The sequence below is a fragment of the Mesoplodon bidens genome (genome assembly GCF_964165515.1).
Source record: "Mesoplodon bidens genome assembly, chromosome: 10".
Classification (NCBI taxonomy): Eukaryota; Metazoa; Chordata; class Mammalia; order Artiodactyla; family Ziphiidae; genus Mesoplodon; species Mesoplodon bidens.
This window is the reverse complement of record NC_138172.1, coordinates 1,854,535-1,881,366: the sequence shown is the minus strand read 5'-3', so window position 1 is coordinate 1,881,366 and position 26,832 is coordinate 1,854,535. Positions and strand designations below refer to the sequence as shown.

Here is a 26,832-nt window from a genome sequence, read left to right as displayed (position 1 = left end):
TGCACCACAATCCCCTTAATCATCCCCTTACTGCTGGGCATTTAGGGTGTTTCCAGTTATCTTGCTGCAAACTGCTGCAGTGAGCAACTTGATCCTCTTCCTTTGGATGATTTCCTCCGGATAAGGAAGGGGTGGGTTTACTGGTTAAAGATTTTGCACATCTTTCTGGCTCTTGACAATTTCACGTTGGCGCAAGACCCCCGCCCCCACGGCCCCGGGCCCCAGCTTCTGCAAAGCCGGACTGCAGAGGCGGGCCCCTGCGCATCGGGGTCCCAGCGCGTTGCGGTCCACGCCCCCCGCACCTTGGTCACCGCCCGCGCCCTGGCTTACCTGGACTCCTCCCCTCGGGCCAGGGGACTCCGTCTCGGTGTCGCGCAAGTCCTCACCTTGGCCTCGGGGTGTCTTCCCAGGTCCGTGGAGGTAACCCTGGGCGACGTCCGTCTCTCCTTCGTGTCCTTTCCCTCCCCCAGCGCCAGGCGGCGCATCCCGTAGGTGCTCGATAAATACCCACGGATTTAAAGAGCAAGTTGACGTTGCCGCGCCGACCTTTCACTCTAGTCATATCCCTGAAAGTTAACCAAGTACCAAGCAGTTCGCACCCGGAGCGGATGTGAGGGGGGTGGGCAGAGTTGAACTGTAGGAGCCCATTGATGCAACAATTGTCTGAGCACCTACTGTATGTCAACATCATCCACCTCAGGGAATAAAAGACAGTCAAAGCGGTAAAGTAAGAATGTAGTTAGTGTGTCAGACGGCGATTCGAGGTAGGCAGAGAAATCCGGCAGGCGAGGGGCTGAAGTGAGGCGAGGCTGGCGGGCCTCCGGGAGGAGGTGACCAGAAGAGGTAGCACCTCGGAGGTGGGCGGCTGCTCGGGCCAGCGTGCTAGGGCCTCGCCTCCGAAAGCACGTTCAAACCCCCGCCACAAGCAGTGAGGCGGGAACGAATGTACCGAGAGGACGGCGTAAGGCGCCGAATTAAGCCCCGGCCCCTCCCGGCAGGGACGGGGTTAATGCCTGACGGGGCGAAGCGTCCCGGGTGTGCGCATGCGCGGAGCGTGGAGTGCGCCTGCGCACAGCGCCGGGCGACGTGGCCGACCGGAAGTGGCCCTTGCGGAACCTCCGGAGGACCACCGTCGTCAGTCGGTCAGTCCTGCGCTAGGTGCTGGTTCGCGCCCCCGCCGGCACCACCATGCTGAAGAAATTTGACAAGAAGGACGAGGAATCGGGTGAGGGGGGCGAGGCCTGGGGGAGGCCGGACCACTGCCCAGGCTCTCGGCGCCCTCCCCGGAGGCCTCTGTCCTGACCCGAGGCCCCGGGAGGGACGGGGGCTTGTGCGAGGGGCTGCCGCCGGTCAGTGGCAAGCTCTGGAGAGCCCGAGCAGGCTCCACTGCCCCTCACTCGTAAGCTCGGACCGCGATTCGCTGGGTGACCTTGGGCGGGTCGCACGTCTCTCTGTGCCTCAGTTTCCCCATCTGTCAGGGGAGGGGGCCGCGCGCGATTCTCTTGTGGGGATTCGCTGGGGCTGCGTCGGTGCTGACCAGACTGGGGAGCACAGTGTCCCGTGGCTGAGAACCCTGACTCTCATGCATTTACCCAGTAAATATATATTGAGCGCTTACTGCATGCCAGGCTGTACTGTGCCCTGACATTGCAGTAGAACAAGTGAGACGTTCAGTGCTCGAGCCGGGAATATTAGAGTGGTCGCGACGTAGTGGAAACAGACGTCAGTCAGATACTGAGGTGTGTAACTAATTACACGTGTGATATCTGCCAAGCACAGACCCTAGTCGCTGGAAGTGGTGGTCCCGCACGTAGTAGGAACTCAGTTAAGTACCAGTTGCATAAATGAATGCAAGACGTGACACTCTGAGAGGCACACAAGGACTGTACCAGGGCTACTGGGTGACTGTGAGTCAGTGGCTTGGGATGGAGGGAGCTCCCCTTGCAGGAGGATGGCTGGATCTACTGGCAGGTTGTAGAGCTTTGGTTGTCGTTCAGAGGAGTTGGAGCTTGACTAGGTCGCGCACTGGGACATGTTTCCCTTGGCTACGTCTGAGAGAGTTCCGGAATTCAGGGTCCCAGCCTGTGCTCAGTCCTGCCTGTTCTCTGACTGTAGGTGGAGGCTCCAACCCGTTCCAGCACCTTGAGAAGAGCGCAGTGCTCCAGGAGGCAAGTGTCGTTTGCTCCCGTCTCTTCCATCACGAGTGTTCCTGGTCGGCGTGCGGGCGCGTTCAGACTGCTGGTTTAAAGGACAGCAGGGGAGAGACCTGCTCCTGGAAAGGCGGGGGCACTTTGTTCCCGGGGAGGGTTCATTAGACCTGTCTTGTTCTTCATCTTCGTTTCTCGTTCTAGTTAATTAATAAGCGTTGCCTGACTATCCGTTAATCACTAAGTCAGCACATCCTCAGCTAATATTCAGGGGAAATTTCAGGAGTTGTTAATAGGTGAAGTAAGAAAAAAGCAAAGCAAGACTCTTTCCTTATGAAAATAAGGCTGGGCAAGTGTATTTATTTACCCTGGGCCTTCTCAGACCTCGACGTGCTTGAGGGCAGTCAGGGAAGGGAAATAAACTCAGCCAGAAGGTAATATCCTTGGTCGCTTCTTCCTAGGCCCGCGTGTTTAACGAAACTCCTATCAATCCTCGGAAATGTGCCCACATCCTCACCAAGATCCTCTACCTCATAAACCAGGTAACAGGGTGAGGCTTGGGGGTGGGGAAGATGGTACTGGGGTGTGTTGGGGGGAGGGGCACAGCCCCTGTGTAGTTGTAGCCAGAGGCCCAGCTCTGGGTCCCCTCAGCGTCCCACTCCGATGTGTCGCCCTTGACGGAGCCTCTGCAGGGTCCGAGGATCTGGCCTGGGCTGATCAGGCAGGAAGAGCATTCTGGCCCGTCTGTCCCAAGCTGAGACTTCTTTCTTGATTAAAACAGGGGGAGCACCTGGGGACCACAGAAGCAACCGAGGCCTTCTTTGCCATGACCAAACTCTTTCAGTCCAACGATGTAAGTGTCCCCACCCCAGCCCTCCTCCAGAGGGGGCAGCTCTGACAGGGTGGTGGGAGGGCCTCCTGTCAGCGAGGCTGCCTCATGCTGCGCCAGGGGTCAGAGGGCTTTTCGCATCTCTTGCCCAGCCCACCCTCCGTCGGATGTGCTACTTGACCATCAAGGAGATGTCCTGCATCGCAGAGGATGTCATCATCGTGACCAGCAGGCGAGTCTTGGTCTCTGAATGGTCCACCGACACAGAGCCCATCTTCTCACAAGCACCAGGCGCTCAGACTTTGGCTTACGCGTTGCCTGTGCCCTTTTTTTTTTTTTTTAATTTTTAACTCAGTCCTTCCTTCCTTCCTTCCTTCCTTCCTTCCTTCCTTCCTTCCTTCCTTTTCTTTCTTTTCTTTCGTTTTTTGCTGTGTTGGGTCTTTGTTTCTGTGCGAGGGCTTTCTCTGGTTGCAGCAAGCGGGGGCCACTCTTCATCACGGTGCACGGACCTCTCACTATTGCGGCCTATCTTGTTGCGGAGCACAGGCTCCAGACGTGCAGGCTCAGTAGCTGTGGCTCACAGGCCTAGTTGCTCCCCGGCATGTGGGATCTTCCCAGACCAGGGCTCGACCCCGTGTCCCCTGCATAGGCAGGCAGATTCTCAACCACTGCGCCACCAGGGAAGCCCACCCGCGCCCTTTTCTCCTTTGCTCTCCTGTCTGCCTCGTCCTTCAGTTACCCTGCCCACCAGTGGCGGCCTCCAGGGTGGGCGGTTTCCCTTTTAATTCTCTGGCCTGAACTTAGGCACAGAGCCTTCCTTCCCTTGATTCCTCTCAGTCAACTGAGGCAGCCGGAAGTTTCACAGAGACTCTAGCGAGTACTAAGAGAAAGCCCAGGGAGGATTCACGTAAGGGTATATGTACACGGGGAGCACACACAGACTCGCTCACTAAGGACTGCTTTGCTCACTGAGTGTTAGGCTGAAGGATTCAGGGGGCAGAGTGGACGGAAATATAATCCCTGGGCTCAGTTCTCTTACTTCTTCTTGCCACAGTTTTGGGGGGGACGTTATACGTTCGTGTGTAGGTTTGTTTAGACAATATTTATCGTCTGTCAGCCCCCGTGGAACTCTGGGAATAGAGCAGCAAACACGACAGGCGTGGCCTCTGCAGCCCCAGAATTTACCGAGAAGTAACCCAGCAGACAGGCGTTAGGGAAGCGTGACGGCTGTGAGCGCAGGTCAGGAGGACAGCGAACTTGAATGTGGGTCAGGAAAGGCCTCCTGGAACCGTCTGGAGTCCTGAGGACTGAGTGAGAAGTAACAGGACAGAGGTGGAGATGAGGGGGGCAGTGCGCCCGGCTGACGGGACGCAGGTGCCAGGGCCTGGGGTGGAGAGCACGGCCTGTTTGGGGACGTCTCTGTGAGGGGCTGATGGCGATGGCAGCAGGAAGCCTCTGGAAGGTTTCAGTCAGAGCAGGGGAGTGACCCGGTCAGTTTTCAGTTTTATGAAAAACCCTCTGGCTGCTGTGTGGTGTGTGGCGGGGAAGGGTTAGCACAGAGAGGATGCCCGTTAGGAGACGGGCGTGGTGACCCGGGGTGGGCAGGCCCGGCCCCTGCGTGAGGCCATCGCCTTGTCCCCGCAGCTTGACGAAGGACATGACTGGGAAGGAAGACAGCTACCGGGGCCCGGCCGTGCGCGCCCTGTGCCAGATCACTGATGTGAGTCCCCCTTGGCCAGCTTGGTCGCCACGGGGTCTCACCCTTCACATGCTCAGCTCGTCCCCCGGCTCCTGGGAGGGGTGCGGGGACACAGGACGTGAGCCTGCTTCCTCCCTCCTGGCCGTTCCTCCTCCACACCCTGTCTCCTGCACACCTGAGGGTGGCAGGGACTGACCGCCCACCCCTTGTCCCCACAGAGCACCATGCTACAGGCTATCGAGCGCTACATGAAGCAAGCCATCGTGGACAAGGTGCCCAGCGTCTCCAGCTCTGCTCTGGTGTCTTCCCTGGTGTGTAGCCTCAGCAGGGGCCGGCGGGGCTGGGGGCGGGGGCTGGATTGGGAGGCTGAAGAAACATCAAAGTCGCTTTCCAAAAGAAAAGAAAAGCTTTGTATCCCCAGATCTGAGAGTCGCACCCCCTTCTCAGTAAAGAGCTCCCGGGGAACTCTGGGTCAATTGAGGGGCCAGTTGGACAGCCTTGACCCATCCTTTGGGGTGACAGATTTTTGGAATTTGAGCCTGGCAGGAAGTCTGCCGGGGCAGGGAGAGTGAGGGTGGGAGCTGTCCCGAGTCTGTGCGCTTCTCAGAGGACCCGGATGACAGAGGGGCCCTGAGCTGTGTCTGAGGAAAGACCCAGAGCCAGCTGAACTGTGGCCAGGCCGGAGCATCCTGCCTGCCCACCCCTCAATGTGCCCTGTGCCCCACAGCACCTGCTCAAGTGCAGCTTCGACGTGGTCAAGCGCTGGGTGAACGAGGCCCAGGAGGCGGCATCCAGTGATAACATCATGGTCCAGGTGAGCAGAGCAGTGACATTGAAGGTACTTAGGCTGGTGGCACTGTCCTGGCCAGACAGCGTGGACTCTTACCACGGAGATCCTGGCGGCCCCTGGCTGGAACAGGCTTTAATCGTTTTGTCGTGTGGGGAGACTTGGGGGGTTTGGGGAAAGAATCCAGGGCACCACGTGCAGGGGGGAGTTGGGTTAGAGGCGTTACTCGCTGGTACCAAAATATCGAGTATTTTGATAACCAGAGCGTTGTTTTGGGGTATGCGACATGGCTGACCTGGCCCAGGCAGGCGGAGGGCCTTTGCCCAGCTGGCTTTGTTAGTGTTGCATGGAAGCATCCTGGGGGAGCTTTCATGTGCTGATCTCTTCTTCAGTGACTTCAGCCAGGAACCCCTTTGTTTCCATGGGTCTCAGTTTCCTTGTCTGTAAAACAGGAATGAAAGTCCTTGCCTCACAAAGCCGTGAGGATAAAATGAGAGCCTCTGTAGCCTCTGCCCATCTGGCCCCTACCTGCAGCCTCCGTGTGTGGGCGTCTGTTCCCTCCCTCTGTGCCCTTTGTGCTGGGTCTCGTCTCCAGGACCAGCTGTGGCCCCTCAAACCCTTCCCAGGGTCACAGAAGCTTCCCACGTAGAAGGCCCTTGAGTGTCACCCTGGTAAGGAATAAGGGAAGAGTGGAGGGGACAGGAGGTAACTCCGTGTGCCTTCCCTCTGCAGACCTGGCCTTGCCGGCAGCAGCCACGAGTCCTGGGGCAGGGCAGTGGGGGCAGAAGTACCTGTCACGCGGTGTCACACGTAAGGTCTGACGCTGTGACGCCTCACGTCTGCACAGCACCTTACGACACGAGTCCCCCTCGAGGCCTGGCTCCCGCTTTCTCTATCTGGTCAGAGACACCTGGTCTCCTCCTGTTCTTCCATCTGTGGCACCTGTTGTCCCCTCCACACCTGCACTCACGCTGCCTGTCGAGGCCCTTGCTGAAATTGGGGGCGGACGAGGACCGCAGATACCCAGGTGGCTGGTTGGGCACGGTGGCACCCGGGCTCTGGAGGAAGCGACCACGATGCCCATCCCAGAGACGAGGAGGCCGGAGCCCAGAGGGACTGTGACCTACAGAGCCCCACGGCCAGGGGGCCCGGCCTCACCCGCCCGTGCTCTGTGGCCCTCTCCCGCCCTTTAGTACCACGCGCTGGGGCTCCTGTACCACGTGCGGAAGAACGACCGCCTGGCTGTCAGCAAGATGATCAGCAAGTTCACGCGGCACGGCCTCAAGTCCCCCTTCGCCTACTGCATGATGATCCGCGTGGCCAGCCGGCAGCTGGAGGAGGAGGACGGCAGGTGGTGGCGCCGTTTACCCCCCTTGTGCCACGCGAGGCCTTGCCCGTCTCCCGGGCGGGCCCCCCAGCGTCCCCTTGCTGTCTGTCGTCCCGCAGCCGCGACAGCCCGCTGTTCGACTTCATCGAGAGCTGCCTGCGCAACAAGCACGAGCTGGTGGTGTACGAGGCCGCCTCGGCCGTCGTCGGCCTGCCGGGCTGCAGCGCCAAGGAGCTGGCCCCGGCCGTGTCAGGTGACCGGGCGCCCCCCACCCCAGCCCCACTCGGCTGTGCCTGCTGGGAGCTAGGCCCTGGGCCAGGGGGCGCGGGAAGGAAAGGAAATGCCCTCAGGCGGGCCGCAGGCTATGGTGAAGAGCAGGTATCAGCTCCCTGCCGGGCCAGGGCCTCTCACCTGGGCTCTGGGGGGGCGGGGGGCGGAGGCGAGGTTCAGAGGCACTCCGCCGCCTGCGGGTGGCTGCCGTGGCAGGAGGGCCCGGCGGAGGAAGCCCGCGTTTATGAAGCCATGGGCCCGGGCCGTCCCGGGGAGGAGAAAGAGGGCTTGGTCAGAGTCTGGACAGGAGCGTGGGTTGCAGTCCTGGTTCTGTGGCGGGGCAGCTGGGCGAGCCTGGGCGAGCCAGCTGTCCTGTCCACAGGAAGGATAGCAATCGTGCCGTTACACGGGCAGCGTGGTGCACGCGGCACCTGCGCTCTGGGCGGTCGTGCAGCAGAATCTGCTGGGCTCCCGCTTCTGTGGGGCCAGCTGCTGAGTGATCAGTGCCTTGGTCGTGCGGGCCCCTGTGCTGAGCGTTGAGATCTCACTACATGTCGGGGTAGCAGGCACGTGACAGTGGGCTAAGTGTTCGGTCCTGGAAGGCGGGTGCAGGAGAGAAGGGGCAAGCGTCCCAGAAGGAGAGACCTAGTAATGGAAGCCATGAGGTTCTGCCAGAGAGTTCCAGCTGCAGAGGCTGAGGAATGGTTGGCCCTCCTGCTTTTCTCATGTTCTCCAGAATAAGGTTGCCGACCTGTCTGGCAGAGAGATGGGTTCACATTTGCAGAGAGAAGTCTCTCCTCCTCTTTGGCGACAGAAGCAAAAGAACTAATTCATTCCCTGGTTCGAATGTTTATTCTTTCTTGTTATATTACTCATGTTCCAGAATAACGAAAGTCAAACAGAGAGAGCTTTTAAAATAAGGGTTGTATAAGAAAACGGTAAATAGGTGATGAAAAAGTATAAGAGAATGGAAGCCAAGTTATGAGGAGAGGAGCGTAGACACTGCAGGAAACAGCAGTCATGTTCGCCGCTCCAGTGAGTGCACCCGGAGCCTGAGCTTCCTGAGGCCAAGGCGCGGGCTGGGGCGGCCGATGCTCTGCCGGGCCCCCGACTTGGGCAGTGGCTCGGGCCCCGACTGGGGCAGCGGCTCGGGCCCCCGACTGGGGCAGCGGCTCGGGCCCCGGGGCAGGCAGCCCCGGCTGTCAGTCCTGGTTCTGCCGCTTCCTGGCTGCCGGCCTCGTTCCTTCAGTCGCTCTGCCCCTTTGTGCCTTGGCCTCTGTGTCTGTGAAATGGGGAGATACGGGAGCTGCTTTGCAGGCGTGTGGGGACTCGCGGGGACACGGCAGGCAGTGCTCAGCCCTGTGCCCGGCACCGTAGGCTCCCGCGTGTGAACCGCTGGTGGTTGCAAGCGTGCCCACGGGTCCGTGCGAGGCTCAGGTGCCCACGGGGAGGACAGCTGTCTCCTTGGTTGGGGTGGTGGCACCAGCAGGGAGACAGCTGGACGCAGCCTCAGAGCCCTTGCACGTGTGCCCCGCCGCTGTGCCCGGTCCCTGCCCCTCGTGGGGGCCCCTGGGCTTCCCGGCAGCACAGCAGCCGTATCTGTCCCCCTGCAGTGCTCCAGCTGTTCTGCAGCTCCCCCAAGGCCGCGCTCCGTTATGCCGCCGTCCGCACCCTCAACAAGGTGAGTTCGTGGTGGGCGGAGTGGGGCTGGGGGAGTCTCCTGGCCCCCGCCCTGCAGGAGGTGCAGCCCTGGTCTGCCTCTGCCCTCCGGCGGTGACCTGAGCTCACCAGAAGGACCAGCGGAACGGTGGGGGAACTGCTGTACTCCGTCCCTGTCCTCATCTCTTTCCTCCCGAATCAAAACAGGTGGCCATGAAGCATCCATCTGCGGTGACAGCTTGTAATCTGGACCTGGAGAACCTGGTTACAGACTCGAACCGCAGCATCGCCACGCTGGCCATCACCACCCTCCTCAAGACGGGCAGCGAGGGCAGCATCGACCGCCTCATGAAGCAGATCTCCTCCTTCATGTCAGAGATCTCGGACGAGTTCAAGGTCCACAGTCCCCGCCTGCCGCGTCCCCGTTCCGAGCCGGGGTGGAGGTTCTGGGGGGCTGGTGGGGCGGAGGGCTGGCAGAGGTGCGCGCGATGCTGCGTCCGGCTTTTGTCCAGTGAGGCCAGGAGCCTCCAGGACAGCTTGTTAAGTTCTTCAGTGTTTCTTGTGCGCTTGCCATGTGCTGGGCAGAGTTTGGAGAAAGGGGAACAGAGCAGTGGACAGACCAGTCCTGCTCTCCTGGAGCTTGCTTGCTGGGGAGGGGAGGGGGACAGTCAACGAGGCGGGGACACGGTAATTTCACACACGGTAATTTCACACAGGGAGGAAACCCCACAGGGTAGAGGTTCCCAGGAGGAGCCGCCCCAGGGAGGTACCTGGGCAGACACGGGAGAAAAGGCAGAAAAGCAAGCGTGTTGGGAACAAGAGGAAAGGGCTGAAGTGCTTCGCGGCCAGTGGAGGCCATGAGGTCGGGGCAGGTGGTGGCGAGACCGTGTGAGGCCCCGGGGCTCGTGATAAAGAGTTGTGGTTTTAAGGAAGCTGCTAAAGCGTTTTCTGTAGTGTTCTCTAAACTTTTATTTTCAAACAATTCACGGAAGGTTGTAAAGAAATATACTGAGAATTCCCGTGCCCCCTTCCCCCAGCTGCGTCGTCCTCCAGCACCCGCAGGGCCACAGGACAGTGTCACAGCACAGGCACAGGCCGCAGTTTGCTCACCAGTTACACGTGTGTGTGTGTGTGTGTGTGAAACTGCGTAAGATACAGGATGCTCAACTGCACCAAGACCAGGAGACTCCCTGGTGTTTCCTGCATAGCCGCACCCATCCCCTCCTCCCCTCCCTATGCGCTGTTCTCAACTTCTGTAACTATGTTATTTTACAACAGTTACATAAACGTTAGTATATTGTTGGAGAGCTTTAATCAGGGCAGAAGGCAGACAGAGGGCAATGAGAATGACTGAGATAGAGCATGGTGAGTTCTGTAGCAGGAATGACACAAAGTAGGCAGAATAAACTCTGCCTGTGGGTTATAGGAATACTTCGTAGACTGTGGAATGACACAGTGAGACTTGCACGTAGAGAGGTCCTTCCCAAGCTGCTGGAGGGTGAACTGGACTGAGGCTTGGTGGTGGGAGCTGGGCAGAGAGGCGAAGGCAGCCGCAGGCCTGGGAAGCGGGAGTGGGGCTGGTCTCAGAGCCCCTGGGGAACAGAGCCAGGTGTCAGGGCGCCATGTGACAGCTGAGGGCGTGAACGTCCTCAGAGGTGAGTCCGTGTTCTAGTTGGGGTTCACGGTGCTATGGATGCGTCTGGGGAAGGAGGGAGATGGTCAGGGCAGAGAGGAGGGAAGCGGGGGTAATGGTGGTGATTGCGGCCAAGTTTGGGGTGCCCGTGGGCGCCAGGTGCAGTTGTGTGGTAGACATTGGGAAGCACTGCTCTTGAACTCAGACCAGAGACGAAGGTTTGGGCGTTGGGGGCATAGAAGGGGTGGTTAAAACCACGGGAGGAGGTGAGATTGCCAAAGAGACTGAGAAGAGGAGAGGGCTGGGGCCAGAGCACCCCAAGGGGCAGCCTGAGCTGGAAGGCTCAGGGGTGGGGATGGTGGGGGAGGGGAGAAGCAGGACAGGCGGGATGGAGCGGCTGGCGGACTTCCCTTGAAGTCTGAGTAGAGGGGCCCAGAGTCTGGATCTGGGCCTCGGGACTGCTGTGCATGCCTCCCTGTCTGGGGGGCTCGGGGCTGCGGGCCCCCTGAGGGTGGAGGTGGGGCTCCCCTCGCATCTTGGCCTGTTGCTCCCAGGGCCCGGCCCTGCCTGAGGAAGGACTCCGCTGGCCCTGGGTGCATGAAGTAACCACCGGGTGGCAGGGCCGCTGCTTACGCATGTCTGTTTGGCCCAGGTGGTGGTGGTCCAGGCCATCAGCGCACTGTGTCAGAAGTACCCTCGCAAGCACGCCGTGCTCATGAACTTCCTGTTCTCCATGCTGCGTGAGGAGGTAAGCACGGTGTGCTCGGGCGCCAGGTCTCCTGTGCGGGTGGTGGCCTGGCCGCTGGTTCCACAGCCAACTAGTTCTCGGGTGTACCCAGTCCACCTGCTGCCGGCTGCTTTCCTGGTGCCCGCGGCCCTTGAAACTCCTCGTGGGCTGACAGTGTAAACATGCACCAATCACCGTGATCACGCTAATAACCCTAATGACACACTACCCGGGCTCTAAAGACCTAGCAGATGCCCGAAGGTGATGCTTGTCTAGAAGATGGGAAACTGAGTTCTGTCTGGTGTCATCTCGCGTAGAAGTATTCCAGCGATTCCAGGAGCTCCAGGGTGCTTTCTTGGGAGACTGAGGCTAGTGATGTGACATTGGTTCTGTTCTTGTTCCTGTCGTGAACTAAGGATTCACGTGGGCCACCTTTCTTGGTTGTCTCCACAAAACTGGTCCGTTCAGAGGAGCAGAAGCAGAGTGTTCATGCAGTAGATTTGGTCCCCGGATATTTGGTGGCCCTTTGCCGCAGCCCCAGATGGGCCCTTGGACCAAGGCAGTAGAGGAACCATTGCCTTGGGTGCCTTCGGGGTTCCCGAGAATATGAGAAGGGAACAGGGCTTTGGGTGCCTTCAGCTGACGGCCCAGCGCGGTGGAGACACCACACAGCGTATACGATCTTGTGATCCTCATAGCAGGCCTTGTCATAGACGTTACTTTCTCCCTTTAAAAATCAGGGATCTGAGACCACCTGCCTGTGGCCACCCGGTCAGTAAGTGTCTGGCTCCAGAGCCCGTTTTTTTCTCCCGGACCTCCCTGCTTCCCAGGACAACATGTGGCTCCACGGAAGACGGCGTGAGAGCTTTACTCATTAGAACACAGCAATCAGACACCGAGACCCTGTCTGCTAGAAAAGGGTCTGTCCCTCAGCACAGGGCGTGTCAGCCATGAGCTGCTGCACGCGAAGCCCTGCAGTTACTCTGAGCCTGTCGGTGCCCAGTCGGCGGGCGGGCTGCAGAGCCGGTGTTATAACTAGGGCACCTGCTGACAGAACAGCCTTATTGAAATGTAAGGTGCATGTGAGCGTATTTATTCTTCACAATAACCCATGAGGTCAGTACGCTAATGGTCCTTGTTATGAAGGTGCCTGAGGCTCAGACAAAGAGAGTGACTTACCACGGCCGTAAAACAAACTAATCTGAGAACAGGGGCCAGATTTGACCCACAGACAAGTTCTACTTGGCTTGTGCAGAGTTTTACACATTTTGAATTAGTAGCCGTTATTTAAAAATCAGGAAAACCACCTCGATAGATTTCCAGTTTCTCTTTAAAAACTTCTAAGACCTGGCAACGCTAGGCTGCGTGGTGATTTCGCTCTTTAGATGGGACGGGCACTATGCATGCGCCACCATCCCATCCAGCGTGCTGCACGTTGCCGGGTTACGGCCGGGCACCGAGGGGGTATCTCATTTGCCACTTCTGTTATTAAAGTCTGTAAGTGCCAGAGCATAGATTTGATCCTGGGATCTTTTGTCTCTCTACTGCCCTATTCTGCCTTTTTTCAAACTGTCATAAAATACCCACGACATAGAATTCTACCATCTTACCTGTCTTTAAGTGTAGAGTTCAGTGCTGTGAAGTACATGCACACTGGCGTGCAGTTAGCCTCCAGAGCGTATTCATGCTGCAAAACTGAACTCTGTTCCCGTTAAACACTTAACACCCCACTCCTCCTCCAGCGTGCACATCACCTACCCTGCCTTTATCTCACACCTGGAAAGACAATGAAGTCCCAGATATTTCTCTTAAACCATCTACTCTTAGAACAGGCAGGGCCCCAGCGAGCATTCAGCCCGAGCCTTTTGTTTTACACGAAAGGGAGGTAGAGGCTGGGAGAGCCGGGCCCTCGTCCCCAGGTTCAGTGCCTGGACCGCCGTGCCGGGTGCCCGTTAGGCTCTGGAGAGAGCGGCCTCGGTGCTCAGCTCGCCCCTTGTGCTGCAGGGCGGCTTTGAGTACAAGCGGGCCATCGTGGACTGCATCATCAGCATCATCGAGGAGAACTCGGAGAGCAAGGAGACGGGGCTGTCGCACCTGTGCGAGTTCATCGAGGACTGCGAGTTCACCGTGCTGGCCACGCGCATCCTGCACCTCCTGGGCCAGGAGGGGCCCAAGACCAACAACCCCTCCAAGTACATCCGCTTCATCTACAACCGGGTGGTCCTGGAGCATGAGGAGGTCCGGGCAGGTGGGTCAGCAGGGCTGCCCCTGGTCCCCGGGCTTGCCCTGCAGTAGATCCCCCCGGCCAAGGGCCCTGAGCCCCTGGGGGACATGGGCACCTGGTGGTGTTGCCTCACAAGCTTGGTGTTTTATAATCTTGTAGCAAGGACCTTAGATGTTTGGGCGTCATCTAGGTAAATGGTTCTTAACCTCTAATTCGCCTTAGTGATTTTTTTGTTTTTAAGTGTCACTATATGTTGTCATTTAACTTTCTTTCTCTCTTTCTCGCTCCCTTTTTCCTTTCTTTCCTCCTTTCTTTCTTCCTTTCTTTTTGGTGTTTAGTTTTTTATTTTTAATAATAGCTTTGTTGAGATATAATTCACATATGATAAAACTCACTGTTTTAAATGAGTGTGCAATTCAATGTGCAACCATCATATTCTTAATTTTACTTTTAATTTATTGCTCTTTTTTTCTCATGCCCTCTCTGGACAGATGTTCCTCTTTCAGCAGCTGTTACTCCTTCAGTAGTAGTTTGTTCTCTTGTTTATGGTCGTGTACTGCTTCACTGTGAGCTGAGGCCGTTTGGATACAGAAGTTGAGGGCAGCTCTCATGGCCTCTTCTTAGTTAATACTGAAAAGGACTCCTGGGACCCAAGAACAGGGCTGCCTTCCCCGTGAGAGGCGAGGAGTTGAGGCTGGGTGGTGCCCACGTGACCGAGGCTCCTTGTTTCATGGTGTCGGGTTGGGCCTGCTGGGTCGGGGTTGCTTGGCTCTGGATGGCCTGTTCCGAGCCCTGGCAGTAAATCGTATTTGCTTCATAAACACAGGCGCTGTCAGTGCTCTGGCCAAGTTCGGAGCGCAGAATGAAGAGATGCTGCCCAGTATCTTGGTGTTGCTGAAGAGGTGAGTCCAGGCCATGGGCCTGGCGGACAACAGTGTTCCCTTGGGCCCAGGTGGCTGTCCTTCGTCTCTTTTTAATTGGAAAAGGGGAGAAAAGATACACAACTATTGATTATAGGAAAAAATGGAAACACAGAAAAGTATGGGGTTTCCCTGGGGGTCCAGTGGGTAAGACTCTGCCCTCCCAATGCAAGGGGCCCAGGTTCGATCCCAGGTCGGGGAACTACATCCTGCATGCCGCAACTAAGACCCTGCACAGCCTAAATTAATTAATTAAAAAAAAAAGAACATGAAAAATAATGTCATGCAAAAATCCCTCCACCTAGGCGTTAATTTGAGGTGTTCTCTACTTTAAAAAACAGCTTTATTGAGATATAATTCGAGACCCATACGATGTACCCATTTAAAATGTATAATACAGTGGTTTTAGTACATTCAGAGTTGCATAACGATTGCCACAGTCTAAGTTGAAAACTTTTTTTTTTTGGCCATGTCACGTGGCTTGTGGGATCTTAGTTCCTGGCCAGGGATGGGACCTGTGCCCCCTGCAGTGGAAGTGCAGAGTCCTGACCACTGGACCACTGGGGAAGTCCCGACAGCATTTTTAGCACCCCCAAAAGAAACAGTGTACCGATGAATAGTCATCACAATTCCCCCCAGCCCCCCAGCCCTAGTCAGCCGCTTGCTTGCCTTCTGGCTCTGGATTTGCCCGTTCTGGACGCCTCATATAAACTCAGGCATACAGTGTGTCGCCTTTCATGTGTCTGGCTTCTTCCTGATGTTTTCAGGGTTCATCCGTGTTGTAGCATGTGCCAGTACTTCATTCCTTCTTATGGGCAAATAATATTCCATTGCACGAATAGACCACATTTTGTTTGTCTGTGCATCTGTTGATAGGCATCTGGGTTGTTTCCACTTCGTGGCTGTTGTGACTCGCGCTGCTGTAAACATTTGTGTGCGACTTTTTATATGACATGTTTTCAGTTCTCTTGTGTGTATACCCAGGAGTGGAACTGTTGGGTCATATTAAATTCTTTTGTGATGTATGCTGTGGATACAGGAGATTGCCTCCCCCACTGGGTGGGCTCTGGGGGAGGGTCCAGGGAGTATGAATACGGCCACCTCCTAGTTAATTAGAGTCCCGCGGGCCCTTCTGTGCATTTGATGCCTGGGCCCACATCCGAGGACTGAGCTTTAAGAGACCAGCTTCCTCTCACTGACCTCTGCTGAAGCCCTGCAGCATGCCTCCTGCCACCCTGCGGGGCCCTGGTCAGGAGGACCTTGTGTTCTGGCCACAGGTGTGTGATGGACGATGACAACGAAGTAAGGGACCGAGCCACCTTCTATCTCAGTGTCCTGGAGCAGAAGCAGAAGGCCCTCAATGCAGGCTATATCCTAAACGGTGAGTCTTTCCTGGCTGACCCTGACCCAGCCCCATAACGGAGCTGTAGTCTCGCCAAGCAGGGGAATTCGGAGGCACGACGCTCTCTGCTGGGCTTTCATGGCAACTGCTGAGCATCACTGTGATCTCCAGAGACCCAGGGCCCTGCATTCACAGCCCCGTGGGTGGAAACAGCCCAGTGAATTGAAACACTAGTTAGTCATAAGAGCCTCCACTTGCAGAGTGCTTTACCCTTTATAAGTCCCTCTCCTATGTCCGTTTTCTCCCCACATCAGTCCTGCGAAGGACGATGTCATGAGAAAGTGGGACCTCAGAGGCCTAAGTGGTTTTCTCAAGGTCCTACAACCTCGACCCCAGGACTTCAGTCTCCCACTGACCTCTAGGTCTGACCGTGTCCATCCCTGGTCTGGAGAGGGCTCTGCAGCAGTACACTCTAGAACCATCGGAAAAGCCTTTTGACCTCAAGTCTGTCCCCCTGGCCACCACACCCATGGCAGAGCAGAGAACAGGTAAGTAACACCTGCACTCCTTTCATAGGCCCTCCGGTCCAGGCCTCCGCTGGAGGGTCTGCGTTGGCTGCAAAGTCACTAAACCTGCCCAGGATGGATGGGGCTGTGCTGGGCGGAGGGAGTTATCCCGTCTGCCTCTGGCCGCAGGAAATGAAGACACGTAGGCCCAGACACCCGCTCTCTTCCTCACGTGCTCTGTGCTTCACACTCTCGGGGGTGGGAGTTATAATCCCTGAGTAACAGCACCGTGGTCAGCGCTACCCTGGCCCGTTCCTGGAGTTATGGGTCACCATGCATGTTTGTTCCTGCAGAAAGCACCCCCATCACAGCAGCCAAGCAGCCTGAGAAGGTGGCAGCCACCCGGCAGGAGATCTTCCAAGGTGAGTGGTGGTGCTTGGCGGGGCTTCCCGCGGCTAGGGTAGCGGTTCTTCTCCAGGGAATTAAGAGTAGGAACTATCATCGGTTGGGTCTCTCCTGAGTGCTGGGCTCTGAGAGTATTCAGACAGCATGTTGGAACCTCAGGTGGAGGTTATTGGGTCCATGTGGTATTGGAAGATGTGGACGTAAAGAGAGAGACAGTGATTTGCCTAAGTTTGCACAGCAAGGTGGGGCGGTGGGGGGTGGCGGTGGAATTAAGATCCAGCTCCAACTGGCTCACAGCTGCCTCGGCCTTGGTTCTGAGGCTGAGTTCCCTGAGGCCCAGGCCAGTTCCGGATGTCTGATGCCATATAGCTGACCCAAGGGACACGGTCCTTTGTCTCGGGTTCCAGATGTGTTCCGTCCACGTTGTCTTGCAGGGTTTTCTTTTGGTTTTCATCTGTCCCTCTGCATTTTTAAGGGGAGAGGCTGCACGTCCAGTTGCCAGAGCACGTTATCCACTAGATTCGTACCTTTGAGGCCTAGCACGTGTCCCTCGCCCTTGGCGATGCCCTCCCTGGGCTCCTCTCTTCTCCTCCGCGGTCCTGTGCAGTTCCCCACGTGCTGCCGTCTCTGTTCTCTGTCCCTGCACTTAGCGCCTTCCTTCCTCACAGTAGGCCTCCCGGTTACCATTGAATTAAATTAAATCCCACCTTTTCCATTCCCTCCCCGAACCCTGTCTTCCATCATCATACTGTCTCAGATTCAGCAAAACTAGGATCCTGAGCTGACTGGGATCACTCTAATCCGAAGCTTTCCCTTGCGTGTTAGTTCTCTCTTGCTTCTGTCGCAAGTTACCATGAAGTTAGTGGTTTAACGTAACACAGCTTTATTACCTTGTTCTGAGGACAGAAATCCAAAATGGGTTCCACCGTGTTGGCGGGGCCGAGCCCCCTCTGGAGGCGCTTTCGCAAGGGGTTCGCCTTTCGCGGCCGCCTGCATTCGCTGCCTAGAGCCCCCGTCCTCTGTCTTCAAAGCCAGAAGCACAGCCACAGTCACACCTCTCTGCCTCTGACCCTCCTGCCTCCCTCTCACCAGCACCTTGTGGTCACTTTGGGCTCACCCAGAGAATTCAGGAGACGCTGCCCAGCTCAAGACCCAACGTAATCTCTGCGAAGTGAGGGAACATGCTCACAGGTTCTGGGCATTAGCTCGTGCACATCTTGGGGGCCGCTGTTCTGCCACGCCCCCCAAGGAAGACTCCTTTGAAGCCTCTTCCAGGGACTCAAGCCCATTTGTAACCAACCTTCCGAATCCTAATGTTTATGGATCACGTGTTAAGTTCCAGGATCTTTGCTAGATCTTGACCTTTATTGCCTCTTTTATCTTCACAACAACCCTGTGGACAAGATTATTGTATCTGTTTGATTGATGAAGAGTGTGAAACTCAGAGGCCTTAGTTTATAGCTACTAGCAGAGTCCCCCAGGCAGTAAGGGGCAGCATGTCCGCAAACTTGATGCCCATTGAAATAAATTCCCATAGAAAAGCACTCTGGTGGCTGAGGCTCACAGGGGGCCTGAATGTGCCTCCTAATATGTAAGCTGGCTCTTTCTGGGCTTTTTATCGCCTGCACGTTCAGAGGGCTGAAGCAGGCACACAGGCTGCCTCTTTGTCGGGGGAGAAGGCCAAATAATAATAATGCCGCCTTTCTCTCCCTGTCCCTGAAATGTGAATCAAGTACCTGCTCAGGCAGAGTATCAAATCCCTGGCCTCAGGCACAGTACTTTTCCACATGGAGTTCAATTTAACTGGGAAGACAAGTTAAAAATCTTGTGTAGTGGTCTTCAAATATCAGTATACATCAGAGTCATCTGAGGAAACTTGTTAGAAATGCAGATTGGTGGATCCCAAACCCAGAAATTTTGATAGAGCCGATCTGGGATGGGTCCAGGAATCTGCGTTGTTCACAAACCCTCACCCCCAGGTAATTCTGACACAGGTGATTTATGACCACTCTGGGGAATTGTGCCCCTGCCGTAGAATAGGGGCAGCTGCCAGACGCCTTGTTCACCTGGACTCACCAGGGCTGGAACCTGGCTGTGGGCCACAGGGAGAGGCCTTACCAAACGCCCGCCGTCCACACTAAGTTGGGTTTTCTGCAACACTCTGAATCTGCAGCCTCTCCTTTTGGGCCACTGTCTTTAACTGCCCCGTGTCTAAGACCAGTTTGTTCTTTCACCTGGTTCCGTGGCCATCACAGCATTCATCTCCTCGTAGCCTTTTCCCAGTCTCCCTCTTTTAAGAATCCTTGCTGAGCTTCTAAGGTTGAGGGAGACTCCAAATGGATTAGGCCTGGGACGTTGGGCCTAATGTCCATTGGTTGCTCTGGCGTCTTGTGTGGGACAGCGGGGCGGAGTGTTTCATGTGGGTGGCACAAGCTGAGCAGAGTGAGGGAGATGAGGAAACGCTCGGGTTTGTTCGGGAAATCGGGAGTGCCTACTTCAGTGGGTGGGAGAGCTTGAGGACCAGGCCTGAGGATTTGGTTAGAGACATCACTGAGCAGCTGAGTGAGTGTGTGGCCTGGGGGTTTCAGAGCAGCTGGCAGCAGTGCCGGAGTTCCAGGGGCTGGGGCCCCTCTTCAAGTCCTCGCCTGAGCCCGTGGCCCTCACTGAGTCGGAGACAGAGTACGTGATCCGCTGCACCAAACACACCTTCCCTGAGCACATGGTCTTCCAGGTGAGCCGGAGGGAGGCCCTCCCGCAGGGCCCTGGCACCCCACACCGGTGCTTGGAGCCCAGCCCGATGCCACATCCACGACCAGCTGCTGTGTCCCTCGAGTCCTTAATGCAGGGCCCCTGTGGCTCCTGAGCATCCACGTGCAGACAGGGAGCCTGGGACGGGGGCCTGTGATGGGCTTCGGTGTGGCCGTGGGGTGAGAGGGAGGACCTCCTGGCCGCTCCTGTGCAGCAGGCTTGGGTCCAGGGCAGTGTCTCAGCGCCCACCCCCGCTCCCTGGTCCAGTTTGACTGCACGAACACGCTCAACGACCAGACTCTGGAGAACGTCACAGTGCAGATGGAGCCCACGGAGGCCTACGAGGTGCTGTGTTACGTGCCCGCCCGGAGCCTGCCCTACAATCAGCCTGGCACCTGCTACACGCTGGTGGCCCTGCCCAAGGATGACCCCACGGCGGGTGAGCCCCTCTGCAGATGCCCTCCTGGCCTTGTGGGAGCCCCTGGTGGTGGGGTGGGTGGCTTGTGCACCAGCTGTTTGTTTCCTGTCAGAGCTTCAGCTCCTTGAGGTCAGTCCTGAGAAGAAGAGAAGGATGGCTAAGTCCTGGGGGCTTTTCACACATCCGCTCATTTCCTCCTCATAGACCCCTGGGGAGCAGGAAAGTAAGACTCGGGTTAAATGGCTTGTCTGAGTTCACGTGGCTGGTAGGACGCAGAGCCCAGGTCTGCCTGGTCCTCAAACCAGGACTCTCTCATTGTACCAGGAGAGAGCACAGAGGAAGGCCCAGAGACAGGCACAAACATGGACCGTCCCAGGTCCACTCCAACCAAAGAAACCAGGTGCTTTTTCCAGTAGCCACCATGCAGCATCTCTGCATTCCTCTCTCTTCCTTCCCTGTGAGGGCAACTCCTGGGGGCTGCAACCTGGCTCTCCTGCCTTCTACAAGCCAGTGCCCTCTGTCCAGATTTGTGGGGCCGGGTGGCATGTGCCGCTAGTGCAGATGCAGCTGAGGCCTAAAAGGCAGGCTGTGGCCGCCCGCCCACGGAGGACCTCGCCCGACTGCCCGGCCTTCCCTCCCCGCAGTGGGCTGCACGTTCAGCTGCATGATGAAGTTCACTGTCAAGGACTGCGATCCCACCACCGGGGAGACCGACGACGAAGGCTATGAGGATGAGTATGTGGTAAGAAGCTGGGGCAAGGAGGCTTCAGGAGCTGACGGCCAGTCTTGAAGCATTTCCTTGCTGGTTTTGGTTTTGAAATAATTTTTTTTTAGCTTAAAAAAAAAAAACATGTTCGTGTGTAAAAAGAAAACTTGGGAAATACAATAACAAAGTATACACAAATAGGAAAACATTACCCATAGTCCTTGGGAATGACGGAGGGGGGAGGAGTTGTATCGTTGTGGTTATTCTGTACTTAACAGATCTCGCTGTGCTCACTTAGAACCAGAGTGTATTTTCCTGCCATTACAAATACTTCATAAACACAATTTTTAATGACTTTAAGATACTCCCTTATCTTAATATAGCCTAACTCACTTGACCTCGTATTCCTTAAACACTTGGCATTTGTGATTCCGAATTTTCACTTTAAAAAAAAATTTTTTTTTTTTTTTTTTGGCCGCACTGCACGGCTTGTGGGATCTTAGTACCCCAACCAGGCATTGAACCTGGGCCCTAAGCAGTGGAAGCGTGGAGTCCTAACCTCTGGACTGCCAGGGAATTCCCAAATTTTCACTTTTTAAATGCTACATTAACCATCCCTTTGGGTACAAATTTTTTTTTTTTTTTTTTTTTTTTTTTTTTTTTTTTTTATTTTGTAGTACGCGGGCCTCTCACTGTTGTGGCCTCTTCCGTTGCGGAGCACAGGCTCCGGACGCGCAGGCCCAGCGGCCATGGCTCACGGGCCCAGCCGCTCCGCGGCATATGGGATCCTCCCAGACCGGGGCACGAACCCGTATCCCCTGCATCGGCAGGCGGACTCTCAACCACTGCGCCACCAGGGAGGCCCTGGGTACAAATTTTTATCTGCATTTCAAGTTATCTTCTTAGGACAGATTCCTAGAAGTAGAATAATTAGGTCAAAGGCTAAGTCTGATTTTAAGACTTTTTTGAGGGACTTCCCTGGTGGCGCAGTGGTTAAGAATCCGCCTGCCAATGCAGGGGACGCGGGTTCAAGCCCTGGTCCGGGATGATCCCACATGCCGCGGAGGAACTAAGCCCATGCACCACAACTACTGAGCCTTTGCTCTAGACCCTGTGTGCCCTAGAGCCCATGCTCCGCAACAAGAGAAGCCACCGCAATGAGAAGCCCGTGCACCACAATGAAGAGTAGCCCCCGCTCGCCGCAACTAGAGAAACCTCGTGCACAGCAGTGAAGACCCAACACAGCGAAAAAAAAAAAAGGACTGATTCATACTGTCAAATTGCTTTCTAGAGAAACTGGATCCATTTGCATCTGCTGGGCAGTCCTTTCATGCGCTGAAAGGGCCGTTCCAGTTCCAGCTCTCGGAGCTCGCATGGAACTGAGTGCAGGGTAGTTCTGGGGTTTGCTCAGGTCACAGTGACTCAGTGCCCTCTGAGTGCAGACCCTGATACTAAACCTGGGATGGAGATTTTCAGAGCCCTCATGTCCAGAGGGGCAGTCACCGAATACAGCTGATGGTCACTTGTGTCCTCCTAGGTCCATTGTTGAGGATGGGCCTTCCCTGAGCCAGCAATGACCTGAGGGCGGGAACTGCGACCTGAGGGCGGGAACTGCCCTAGGACAGGAGGGCTGGGTCTGAGGCATAGCTTCTACCATAGGAGCTGAGTCCTACTTGTGAGCACCTTACACGTGCACAGGAGTAGGGGCTCAGTGAAGAGCTGTTGGGTGAATGAATGGGGAACGTTTATGTACAGTTAGCTCAAGGTGGGGGGCAGTACGACGTGTCGGCCCCAGGGAGGACACGGCTGAGTCACAGGATGCAGGCCTCCCTCCCGTCCAGTCTGGCACTTACTCCAGGCTTCAGAGTGCTGCGTTCTCCTAGCTGCCACCCGAGGGGGAGGACAGCAGGCCCTCCATATCTGTTGATTCTGCCTCCATGTGTTCAACCAACAGATAGAAAATATTCAGAATTGCGGTGGGGGGTGTTCCAGAAAATTCCAAAAAGCAAAACTTGAGTTTGCCACACAAGGCAACTATTTCCATAGTGTTTGCATTGTACTTACAACTATTTACATAACATTTACATTGTATCAGGTATTATAATAAGTAACCTAGAGGTGATTCAAAGTATAAGGGAGGATGTGTGTAGGTTAAATGCAAATACTGCAGCATTTTATATAAAGGACTTGAGGATCTGCGATTTTGGTATCCGAGGGGGTCCTGGAACCAGTCCCCACAGATACTGAGGGACGGCTGTGAACAGGTGAGGCGTTTTCTGCTGAGGGCACACCACTTGGCTGTGAACACCCTGAGGACAGGGAGCCGGTCAGGTGGTGCCTGTCGCCTGACCACAGTGCCTAGCAAGCACCTGTGGCTGCGTGGTGGGAAGGGGCGGGTGGGCAGAGCGGAGCAGAGGCTTGGAGGTGTCTGTCCCCGAGCGCTGTGTGCCTAATGCGCCCCTGCATCTCCCCAGCTGGAAGATCTGGAAGTCACGATAGCTGATCACATCCAGAAGGTCATGAAGCTGAACTTTGAAGCAGCCTGGGATGAGGTAGGGGATGAGTTTGAGAAGGAGGAAACATTCACCTTGTCCACCATCAAGACGCTTGAAGGTAAGTCCTGGGGATGCCATTTCCGGCTTGCTTGCCTTACAAGATCCTTGGCTACTGTTGAAGAGGTCCCCCCGTTCCCCGCCCCCACATCCCCAAAGATCCAGGACCATGTCTAGAGCACGTACTTCAGATGCCACTTCATTAAAAACTGCAGAGTGGGGTCAGGGGATGGGGGAGTGGTGGTGGCACCGGGGGAGGTCGTGGGTTAATAACACTGGGATTTCTCCCCACAGAGGCTGTGGGCAATATTGTGAAGTTCTTAGGAATGCACCCTTGTGAGAGGTCAGACAAAGTGCCGGACAACAAGAACACACACACGCTGCTCCTGGCAGGTAAGCGGCATTTCTGGTGGGAAGGGCCTTCATGCCACTACATCCTGGGCTGGGGGCCCCCCATGGGAACCTGGGAATTCAGAATTCACAGCGTTGAATGTTCACAGGGCATAAAGAGACCTGTGGTGACACGTCTCCCTCCCAACACTTGCTGCCAGGCATTCAGTTTCCCTTCTCCCAGGCAAGCAGTGTTATATTATAAAGGATGCTGTATATCCTTCCTGTGATCATAGGGATGTAAAAGCAAATGTGTACGCATTTCCCTTTTTAAACTCACATGTTGATACACAGGTGGTGTATATGTTGTTCTGCACTTGGTGTTTCACTCGACGGTGCACCTTGGAGAGCTTCCCTAGCGATACTCAGAGCTTCCTCTTTTTGTTTTTCTTTTTCTTAATGTGACATGAAATTTACCATTTTAACCATTTGTAGGTGACAGTTCAGTGGCATTAAGTACATTCACATTGTTGGGCAACTATCATACCGTCCAACTCCAGAACTTTCTCATCACCCCAGACTGCGCGCTCATTCTTTTTTGTAGTTGATTGCTATTCCATTCTATGGATGGGCCATACTTTGTAGAACCAGTTCATGTATTGATGAACATTTAGATTGTCCTAGTCTTTTTTTTTTTTTAAATAATTTATTTATTTTTGGCTGCATTGGAGCTTCACTGCTGCACGCAGTCTTTCTCTAGTTGCGGCAAGCGGAGGCTACTCTTCGTTGCAGTGCGTGGGCTTCTCATTGCGGTGGCTTCTCACTGGAGCACGGGCGCTAGGCACACGGGCTTCAGTAGCTGCAGCTCACGGGCTCTAGAGCATAGGCTCAGTAGTTGTGGCGCACGGGCTTAGGTGCTCCGCGTCATGTGGGATCTTCCCGGACCAGGGATTGAACCCGTGTCCCCTGCATTGGGAGGTGGATTCTCAACCACTGCGCCACCAGGGAAGCCCCTGTTCTAGTCTTTTGCTGTTACAGACTGTGCTGCAGGGAATAATCCCATACATACATGTATACATACACAATTTATTTTGCCTATGTGCACTGACGGTACTTGTAGGGTAAGTTTCCCAAGGCTTTACCAGGTTAAACTGCATTTTTCATTTTGGTAAATATTTCCAGTTGCCTTCCGTAGGAATTGTATTCCTTTTCTCCCACACTTTGGACAGCACAACACGTTATCAAACTTTATGGTCTTTATCAGGTGTAAACAATGGTGTCCCCATGTAGGTTTTGTTGTTTTTTTTGTGTGTGTGTGCGGTACACAGGCCTCTCACTGTTGTGGCCTCTCCCATTGCGGAGCACAGGCTCCGGATGCACAGCCTCAGCAGCCATGGCTCAAGTGCCCAGCCAATCAGCGGCATGTGGGATCTCCCCGGACCGGGGCACGAACCCGTGTGCCCTGCATCGGCAGGCATACTCAACCACTGCGCCACCAGGGAAGCCCCTCCATGTGGCTTTTTTTGTTTTTGTTTTTTTAATGTATTTATTTTTGTCTGCATTGGGTCTTCATTGCTGCACACAGGCTTTCTCTAGTTGCGGCGAGCAGGGGCTACTCTTTGTTGCAGAGCACGGGCTCTAGGCGCACAGGCTTCAGTAGTTGTGGCACACAGGCTCAGAAGTTGTGGCTCGTGGGCTCTAGAGCACAGGCTCAGTAGTTGTGGCGCACGGACTTAGTTGCTCCGTGGCATGTGGGATCTTCCCAGACCAGGGCTCAAACCCGTGTCCCCTAGCATTGTCAGGCGGATTCTTAACCACTGCGCCACCAGGGAAACCCTCCGTGTAGTTTTACTTTACATTTCTTGTATATTGAAGGAAGTTAAGTATCTTCTCAAATGCGAAGTGCCATTTGTATTTCCTTTTCTGTGAACTGTTTTTAGATCCTTTGTCTAATTCTCTATTGGGTTGGTTGGTCTTTTCTAATAGGAGTGGGATTTTAAGCACTTATGGGTGGTGTAGTGGTTGAGAGTCCGCCTGCCAATGCAGGGGACACGGGTTCGTGCTCTGGTCCGGGAAGATCCCACATGCCGCGCAGCGGCTGGGCCCGTGAGCCATGGCCGCTGAGCCTGCGCATCCGGAGCCTGTGCTCCGCAAAGGGAGAGGCCACAACAGTGAGAGGCCCGCGTACCGCAAAAAAAAAAAAAAAAGGTAATTTTCAAATTTACACAAAAATGGAACCCCCAAGTACTCATCCTCCAGCTGCAACAGCAGATAGTGTCTCTACCTATACTTGTTCTCCACCCCCAGATTATTTTAGAGCAAAGTCCATATATAGACATTTCATATGTAAATGTTTCTGATCTGCATGCTTCTCTAAAAGCTAATGACGCTTTGTTTAAAAGGGAGGCAGTACACTGATCACACCTAAAACAATGAACAAAAGGAAATTTTTTTTTTCTGAGTGTTTATAAACAGGGTTAGGAAGTAGTTCTGCTTCAGTGCCCTGCTCACAGCTGACAGCCCCCAAGCCCATCATTTCTGACCACAGGGAAGCAACCCAGTCCCCCGGGTTTTGCAGACACCTGTGCTGTGGTTTTGTCATGGCGGGGCTGTCCCTTTGTCTGTGCTCTTAGATTCTGTCAGCGTGTGGGAGCGCCCCTGCGATGTAGGACACAAGCCACATGTGTCCACTAATTCATTTTAGCCTGGCCGAAGCGTGAAATACAGCTAGTAGAGTGATCTCTACTGAGATCATTGATGATGCTGCGGCTCAAGAGGTAAAGTGACGTGCCCAGGGCCTCACGCAGGGATTTCAGCCAGTGCTCCTGGTTGCGGGCCCCTCCCATCTCAAGCCCCAGAGCTGCCTTCGCCAGTTGTTGCAGGTGTCCCTCTCAGCCCAGCTGTGAGCCCCCTTCTGCCTTACACACCTGTCCTTCTCTCTTCTCTTCCAGGCGTATTCCGGGGGGGCCATGACATCCTGGTGCGCTCCCGGCTGCTGCTTTTGGACACAGTAACAATGCAGGTGACAGCCAGAAGTTCGGAGGAGCTTCCAGTGGACATCATCTTGGCGTCTGTGGGCTAAGAGGCCAGCCTGCATAGGACCAAGTCCTACTCTTCCCCCCCCAACACTGTGCAGAAGTCAGGCCTTCCTTATGAACCCAGTGGAAACTCCTTTCCAAGCCAATTGTATTCAAAAACAATTAGGAATCAATGAGGTTTTTTGTTTTTTGTGGTTTTTTTTAATTTAACCCCTGCCCCAAAACTCCCTGCTGAGGGTAACTTTTGAAAGAGGGGGATGATTTTAGCTTGTCCTAGAACTTGCTGCCTTGCCTGCCAGGGAAGGGACATCTCAAATGAATAAAGTGCTTGCACCACCTCTTGAATTGATCCCCTAAGGAACCATCTTACCCCTATAAATAAAACAGCATGTATTTATTGAATGACTGCTACTTCTGCAGACTCGTGCTTAGGAGTCCGGCTTCCCTACCCCCAAGAACACCTACCTCTGCGTCCCGTTTGCACCTGCAGCCCTTTGCCACTGTACTTAGCATGAAGCAGGACCCTCTCACTGGCCCCCACCCGAGCCCCATGTCCAGGGGCAGG

General features: G+C 55.2%; 1 protein-coding gene across 1 annotated transcript; it reads left to right on the top strand.

Moving 5' to 3' along the window:
- The first annotated feature begins 1,076 nt into the window (after positions 1–1,076).
- Positions 1,077–26,669, top strand: COPG1 (COPI coat complex subunit gamma 1). The gene is made up of 24 exons (XM_081247587.1): positions 1,077–1,225; positions 2,116–2,168; positions 2,609–2,689; positions 2,929–3,000; positions 3,129–3,208; positions 4,621–4,696; positions 4,894–4,986; positions 5,403–5,489; positions 6,656–6,813; positions 6,909–7,042; positions 8,673–8,740; positions 8,926–9,114; positions 11,004–11,099; positions 13,083–13,326; positions 14,129–14,204; positions 15,500–15,603; positions 15,987–16,112; positions 16,424–16,492; positions 19,064–19,206; positions 19,491–19,662; positions 20,286–20,383; positions 22,822–22,960; positions 23,194–23,292; positions 26,181–26,669. Exons 1-24 carry the CDS (start codon positions 1,189–1,191, stop codon positions 26,309–26,311), a joined length of 2,625 nt encoding a protein of 874 aa, XP_081103713.1. The 5' UTR covers positions 1,077–1,188; the 3' UTR covers positions 26,312–26,669.
- Positions 26,670–26,832: the final 163 nt, after the last annotated feature.